This window comes from Vidua chalybeata, chromosome 3 (genome assembly GCF_026979565.1).
Source record: "Vidua chalybeata isolate OUT-0048 chromosome 3, bVidCha1 merged haplotype, whole genome shotgun sequence".
Lineage (NCBI taxonomy): Eukaryota > Metazoa > Chordata > Aves > Passeriformes > Viduidae > Vidua > Vidua chalybeata.
Window position 1 is genome coordinate 64,444,179 of NC_071532.1, and position 8,359 is coordinate 64,452,537.

At 39.8% G+C, this 8,359-nt stretch overlaps 1 protein-coding gene across 1 annotated transcript in view; it reads left to right on the top strand.

Moving 5' to 3' along the window:
• Positions 1-7,498, top strand: part of CEP85L (centrosomal protein 85 like) — a 91,946-nt gene extending 84,448 nt beyond the window's left edge. The window contains exons 11-13 of the mRNA XM_053937520.1: positions 972-1,079; positions 1,457-1,670; positions 2,771-7,498. Coding sequence (XP_053793495.1) covers positions 972-1,079; positions 1,457-1,670; positions 2,771-2,934 — 486 coding nt within the window. The 3' untranslated portion in view covers positions 2,935-7,498. The remainder of the gene's footprint in view (positions 1-971; positions 1,080-1,456; positions 1,671-2,770) is intronic.
• The last annotated feature ends 861 nt before the right edge of the window (positions 7,499-8,359 follow it).

Genomic DNA, 8,359 nt, shown 5'->3' on the forward strand with positions numbered 1-8,359 from the left:
TAATGGCAGTTTTTCTCAGTAGATAATGTTTATAAAAATCTAAAGGCAATGATTCAACATCACTGCAGGTTCTGCTCATCTGCATGCACGCAAAGGAAATGCCTGAAGCAGTTATTTCCTGCCCTCTCCTGGCCCAGGGTATTTCCTTTGCCTCCTTCCTCGCACTGGTGTGTGTAGCTGTGCTTTCTCAAAGAGCTTATCTTTAGGATACACATTACTTCAGCACTTCCTTTTGAGGGGCATGCTGTGGGTTAAAAGAGCAGGAGGTCAAGTGTACAAGAATGGTTTTAAAAACAAGTAATCATATCTGGTTCTACCTGCTCATTCTTACTGCTGCCATGAAAATAAAGTGTTGGGGGTTTTTCAGTCCACATTGTCTGTAAATGTTAGCACCATTATTTTCCAGTTTTGCAAAGAGTATGACAGAGTACTGACTCCCCACTGCTTATGTGGTGTCGAGCTGAATGTGCAGGGAAATTTTGACGATGCTGCAACACCTCCTGTGACTGGCCCGGCCTTTTAAAACTTCATGGTGTGTTGGGCCTGTCTTGCCTCTCACTACTCTCTGCCTTCTCATCAGTACTGATGAATCTTAAAGGTGGCAAGTCACAGCTGAAGAGATCTCTCTGTTTGAAAGCACCAGGAGTTTATATAATATTTATTCATTGTTAGTATTCAGATAAGATGGCTTGAATATTCCTCTTTCTGAATTTTGCCAGATGACCTGAAAAGACATACCTACAGATTTAAAAGCCAAGTAGTGGAATAAATATGAGTACTTTCAAGAGTAAAGGCACCTGTGCTCATGCTGAATTCACCCTGAAAATTCCACTTTGGCAGCATCTCATGATTTCTCAGTTTGAACTCTCTGGTTGAAAACTGGGGAATGGACAACAGGTGATTTCATACTGCAGCAGTTTTTTTATTTGCTATTCTTTAAGATTGTTAACTTGTGTTTTCATTCATTTCAGTCTATGCAAGAGAAGCTTTCACAAGAAAAGCTGATGATTCAGAAGATGACAAATGAGCTAGAGGAAAAAGAAAGACATATAGAGCAGCTGAATAAAACTCTCTCTGAAGTAAGTAAAATAGCACCAGTTAGCCAACCCCTCACCACACCAGAGCCAGGAAGAACCTTATAGAATGATTAAAAGATCCCTTGGTAGGGCTTTATGAGCTTAATTACATACTTAAATATCCTGGCTCCCATGCACATATATAATGCATACCACCCCTGTCTAAAGAAGTGAGAGCTTAAAGGGTGAAGATGGCTAAGTAATGATAACATGAAATAGCCATATAAAAGCTGTCTGTATGCTGTTCTTTGGAGGGGTACAGAAATATTGATTATATGTTTGGAAATTACTTGAATTGTACTATTTGTGGCTTGAAACTTTCTGCTACAGTGAATGCTGCAGACTAACTTTCCCCTTTTCTCCATTTGCTTTTCACAAAGAACCAAAGACTGATGGAAGAGAATGCCTGCCTGAAGGAGCAGATGAGGCTAGTGGAGCAGTCTAGGCAGCCAGTATCTGAGAAGATGCCTGTAGCAGACCAGTTGTTCAAGGAAATGTCCCACTGCTTGTTTGACTTGAAAGCACTGTGCAGTATTCTTACCCAGAGAGCTCAGGGCAAGGAGCCTAACCTTTCCTTACTGCTGGGAATCAGATGTAAGTGATGTTGACTTTCCGGTGTTTAATAAATGTTTTGACACAAAGGAAGAACAGTTTAGCTGATGTGGTGCTTGAACCTGCCAGCTGGACAAGCTTGTGTTCCCTTGCTATGCAGATGGAGCAGTGGTGTATGAGCTCATGTTGCTCTCTGGAAAAGTTGGACTCTTAGTGCCTCTGGGCCACTAAATGCACGTGACTGCATAGGTCCTTGCCAAGTCAGGAGAGCAGATAGCTGGCTCTTCATGTGGACCCAGTCATGGATATGTTCACTGCTCTAGAAAAGAAAGGTGTGTAGTAAGGTGTCTGTCCCTCCTGAGACACACTGCAGTCACTATGAGGGTTAACAGATGCTAAACACATCTTGTGCTTTTGTTTTAAAGCCTTTTTGGGGTCAAGTGATAGGAATATCCATCTACTGTTTGAATATGTATAGGTCTGGTTTGGGCGTGGGGGTGTCCAGGTGTTTTAAAGAAGCCTTTTGCCTGGTAACTTCATCTCTTGTGCTGTTCATCTAGTCTTTAGCATTTACTAAGCTTTTAAATTTAACCAGGAAATGAGAAGCATGCCCTAAAACCAGTCAGACAAAGTTTATGTCAGGTCTTCCCTTCTAACAAGCTGGTTGTGTTGACCTGAATGTATCATAATCAGATGTTTTCTGAATGTTAATTAGAATTGATCAGGTAGACAGGTTGCTGAACTGAACCATCAGCAAGGTAGAAAGGTAAGAGTACAGTGTTTGTGCAGCAAGAGCTGATAGACACCTGCTAGCCCTCTTTTCTGAGTGACTAGAGAAACCTCCGAAGTCTCTAGAGATGCTCTATTCATTTTTTTCCACTGCTGTTCTGATTCATCAGACTTCAGGAAGTCTAGATCTTGGTGCAGACAGAAAAGCATGTCTTTCAGAGAAGCACTGATGGGCTCTGGATTGAGTTTAAGTTCACATGGTACCTTATTTTGTAGACTTTTCATCACACCAAAGCATGATTTGTCCTGATGTAATTAAAGTGACCTGCCTCTTATTTCCAAGGAGGTGACTAGTTGCAGTATTCACAGGACACAGCTGCTGAAGCTTTAACCTTGAATATTGTTTTTTGTAGCACTGAGCTGCTCATCTGAAGAGAGTGAAAATTACCACAGCACAGAGACCCTCTCAAAGAAGCTCTCGGACGTTTGTCAGCTGCGGAAGGATATTGATGAGTTAAGGACTATCATGTCGGACCGTTATGCTCAGGACATGGGGGACAACTGCATCACTCAGTGACAACTCTCCGTCCTGTAGCAAATGATTTACTAGGTCCTGCTGTGTCACAGGTCTTTGCATTTCCATTGAGGAGCCATATGGGAAGGCTGCAGATAGCACCAGACACACATCTCCGAGGGCTGTGTGTAACTGATACCGGGAGTCTGGTGTGCAGGGGGCAGTCATCGTGTGAACAGTGGTACAAACTGCAAGAAATCTTTTCTCCAAACTACTGAATGTAGGAACAAGCTGTGAAGAATGATTCAGTTGGACACTCTGTTTCCTTCATTTGGGCTCATTTCGTTACTTTGCCTAGTTTTTGGAACCAGAGCTTCGCAACAGCTGTGCTGCTACAACTCTCTGTCCTTTCCTTCATCAAGGGTTTGTGTGGCATTATCTGAGTTCAGATCTTAGGGGAGAGGGAAGAAGAACCTATGCATGTGTATGTCTGGCTGTACATGATGAAGCCAGAGGCTTCTGCCACTGCACTTCACTCTAAGAATTGCAATTAGAACAATCTTGGAACAATCAAAAGTAATTGCTCTCCAAGTTGTCAAAAATTAGGATATAAGAAAGATGTTTTTAGTAATGGATGTCTACCTTGTTTGTCCAGTAGCAGAAAAACCCCAGGTTTAACTCCTTTAATGCAAACAAGTCCATAAAATATAGCTGTATCAGATTGTTTGAAGCACTCTCATGTTGCTGTAAGAAGTTTCAATAATTCAAAGTCTGTGACAAACCAGAGAAGCTGTAAGACATAAAACTGCAGCATACTCCGTGGCTATAAGAAAAAACCCCAAAACAACCAACAACTGCATTGTAGTGTTTGTACTTATTTTTCCCCTTAGATCCTTTCCATTTCAAAATGTCGCTCTATTTTGTTCCTGAAGGCCTCTGATAAGGTCTGCACCACTTCAGCCATTTTTACCACAACTACAGAAAGGGTGTTTGACTCTTGGCAAAATTAAGGCTCAAAACAGAATGTTTCCAGTTAGCAGTATAAAGTACTTGGTTATCTGAGGACTGAAAAATTTTCCACATTGTTTGGGAAATCTTGATTTCTCCATTTTTGTAGGAAGCAATTACATAAAATAGTAAGCTCATGTTCCATAGCTTATTCAACGAGTGTCACTTGGCAGTGCTCTTTAACTCCCATGAGACAGGTGACGTTTCCAGGAACATCACTGCAAGTTAGTTGCACAGTTATCCATGGTGGAAAATAGTATTTAACTGAAGGAAACGAAAAATTGGAAAGAGTAAAACTGCTTTTAAATCACACTGTTAAGAAAAATACATGCATCGCTTACTTGTATGGTATTGCAAGAAGGTTTCAGATGCCTTAAGGTGCAAGTCAGTCAACTGATCTGGAGTGGGGATAACAGCCGAAATCTCTTGGGAAGCTTAGCAATTCAAACCAAGTTAATTCTAGGGTAACATTTTTATGGCAAAAGTGAATATCTTCAGTTTTCTGATTTGGTAATGTGTTGCTTTCTGTTCATTGTTTAACAGTTACTGTTAATGTTGTTTTTATAATTTAGTGGTTTAATTGTTTTTGGCTGTATAGATTTATTTATTCGACAGTTTTCTCTATCCTGAAAGTAGACTTGGACTAATTTGTGAAAAGTAGTGTTGCTATTTATATTACTGCTACATGGTGTTATCAGATAGATTAATCTGACTGGTTCAGCTCCTGTGAGCATTAAAGCAGTGTCTAGATAAAATCGCAAGAGAGGTTATCTAGAGTCTACTTCAAGAAAAAAAAAAGAGGCCATTTAATTTTAAATTTCTGTGCTCTTTCTGTAGGCACACTTCAGTCTCTCCATCAGGGCATAATTTGCTCCAGTCTTCCTTGTCCTTCTTGGTGGTTTGATGTAGGTGGAGTTGGAAGTATAATTGAGCTCTTGTCATTGATATGATGAGTTCTGCTATGAGTGGGGAAAAGATGTTCTGAACTAATTTGCATTCTTAGACTGCAAACTGATCAATGGTTGTTATCTAAAGGAATATTTTAGTCTGGTAGCTCATTAACAATGTTAATTCCACATTAATACACACCTGCATCAGAAGTGTACTTTTATACTAGTGCAAAACTGAAAACAAGATCTTTGTACCAATGGGCTTGCACAGTTTGCTGTGCCTCTGACAGTGCTGGCTTTTGTGACTAAGGTTTCAGCTCATACCTCTGGTGTGGTTGGTTGGGTTCATCCCTGCAGTGAAGTAGTCTTTAGTTTATGGCATCTGTCTCTTATCAGAATTCAACAATAGCATTTCAGATAATAAATTAGAAATATTAGGGAGAGAGGAAACACACAATTTACAGATTATTGCTTCCTTAGATGGCGATGTTGTACCTATAAAAAAAATCACCAAAACCCACATTAATCCACATTTGATAAAATAACAAGGAGTTTAATAGAGCAATTACAGGGTAGCAGGAGATCTTTTGAGTCACGTTGAACTATTAAGCTTGTCACTTGGCTGGTGTTTCTCCACTGTCCCTCCTGCTAAATGGTGATACTGTACTGCAAAGTTGAGATGACTAGTTTATATTTGCCAAGCACTTCAGAGCTTTTATGCTCTTCAGGTATTAGCTGAAAGTCCCTCTGGGAGGAGATCCCATTTTATTCATAATACTTTTGATTGCAGTGCTGTAATCTGTAATTGTGTTTTAATGTTTTTGTTACAGAACCTGTAATATTTATGTTGACTTGAAAGCACTTGATTTAAAACCCCCTGAATTTATCTGCCTCAGTCAAATTAAAGTAGGGAGGTAAATGATGGATGTGTGAGCCAAAGAAGCAGACTACCAATTGATTATTTACAGCGATACAGTACTTTGCTTTGATTTCTTAAAATTTGGCCTGTCGTAGTGGTAGCAATTACTATATATGCATCGATTTACAGATGCCTCTAAATGGAATAAGCTTTGTCTAAGATATGCATGACTGTTTAATTGGTTAAAATGTAGTGTGTGTGGTCTCATTCAGCATATTTAATACAGAGGTGATTAATGAATGTTAACATTGGAATTGCTTCGATTTAGTCATGACAACTTTTTGCTGTAGCTATTAGACAATCCCAAGGGCTGAAAACAGCTGCAGATGAAGGGATACTGTACTGTTCTGACTGTCAGCAAACTGTACAGTAACATTTTGTACAGTTTCAGGTAGAATTTATATGATCCTCTAGAAGATACTTACAGTAACTACTGTATTTAAGAATGTATTTGGAAAAAGACATGAAAAGTAACCGTCTTCCGGCAAGCTATAGATGATGTATTCACTATATAGAAGTATTTACTATGTAGAAGTAACGCAGCTCGGTCATGTAAATGTGATTTAGGTTGCTGAACTCCTCTGTGCAGCTTTGTGGTATGACAGGTGTGTGAAATTGTGGAGATTCGCTGTAACCACCACTCAGGCTCCAGCATTTGACACTGACGGTGGTCATGAAGTCATTCAAGAGCTGAAATTCCGTCCTTTTCACTTCAAAAGGTTTCCTTCCTTCCTTTGCTCTTGCTTGCCTGTCTTTTGTTTCATACATTTTGGTTTTTCTTGGAAAGGGTAAGAGCACACGGAAAGGAAGAAAGCAAACCCCTTCCTCCATGACCTGCTGCCAATGCATGGGCAGTGACAGTAAGCTGCAGTCTCTCCATCAGGGCATGGTTTGCTCCAGTGTTCCTTGCCCTTCTCAGTGGTGTGATGCAGGTGCAGTTGGAAGTATAATTGTGCTCTTCTCATTGGTATGACAAGTTCTACCATGAGTGGAGAAAAGATCTGAAGTAATCTGCATTCTTGGACTGCAAACAGATCAGTGGTTGTTATCCTAAAGGGATGATTTATCCCAGTAGCTCATTAGCAATATTAATTCCACAGCTGCATACCTTTGTGCCTTTTTAGCCTGAAGTAAATGTATGTCCCCCTGGAACGTCAGATAAGTTGTTAGCGTGCTGATGACTGCACCTTGTTTTCTTCTCACCTGCCATTACTTTGTTAATAAGCTTTTGTAGTAAGAACTCCTGCAAAATGTCTAGAAACAGAAATGCTGAAACTAGGTACTAGGTGTACACTTTGAATGTTAGGCTGGTTGTTGTATGCAGCTTCTTTGAATACAACGTGTGAGCAGGAAACACAAATCATAATGTGTTTTTTCTGTGTATATTAATTACAGTATATCATTAGTTCAGTGGGGAGGAGTGTCTGGAGCTCTCTTTTAAAAGCACAGCTGACATATGTACTGGATCAGTCCCTGAAGACTGGTAGTTTTGTAAATTGGGTTCAATTTTTGAACTGCTCAGAATACCTCATATGTAAATAGAGTTGTCATGACTTAATCACAATGTGTTCATTGTAAAAAGTAATGGAGCCACTGGCTGGCTCAGCTTTAGGCTTGTTGTTCTTGCCTCTTTTTGTAATTTTTTTTAAAGTAGGGTTTACAGCTAGAATTTTGAATGCCAAAGTTCTATTTATTAAAAAATAATAAAAGTTTTCATTGTTAATGACTGGTATTTTTCCACTGGAATTTGTTTGTTGATGTTTGGGATTTGTATCCACAGAGAAGAAATAAATTTTGTTACAAAAGTGAATTTTTCACGGTTCTCATTTGTCCAGTATCTAGCATGTGACAGAAGTGATCAAAGCTGGAGGCAAGAAAGGAATCATGAAACATCTTCCCAGCACCCACCCCAGCTTCCCTTCAGTGGTCTGTTCTGCTGAAATACCACCTTACCAAGCTCCCTCTTCCTGGCCATATGGGTTTTTTTGGGGGTGTGATTTTTTTGGGGTTTTTGTTTGTTTGTTTGTTTTGTTTTTGGTTTTTTTGGGGGGGTTTTTTGTTTGTTTGTTTTTTGGGGTTTTTTTGGGGGGTTTTTTTTTGGTTTTTTTTGGGTTTTTTTTTTGTTTTTTTTTTTTTTTTTTTTTTTTAAATCAAGGCCTTGATATAAAAAGTATTATTCCTATATGATAAAAGGATTTTAGAGCAGCTTTTCCTGATGCTTTTTTAGACAGATGCTGCTGTTGGCCATCTTGGATGCTGATTGGAGAGAGCACAGGTAGGTCTGTTTAAAAGACTAAGCACAAAATTGTAGGCAGAAGTCAGTACTCCCTGCTGCATGAAATACTGCAGGTCACTACAGCCCAACGCAACCAAGCAGCGTTGACTTCGTGTCAAGTTACTCTGAGGAAGAGTCAGGATTTTAGTCAATTGACAGGAATCTTCACAAGTGTAGAGGGAAGTGGGGTCACCCAAAAGGGGTTTTTTCACAGTTCCCCGTGATAAATCTTGGAACCTGTTTGGCACATCAGGTGCTGAATGAGCTTTGCATGTAGTGTGATCTTCTCCTCCCCTCCTCACACTCCATTGTGCAGAGCTGGCACTAGCTTTTCTTTTCAAAGACACTGAGAAATGCACTCCAATTAGGTAATGCATTATACATGGTAGACATCAC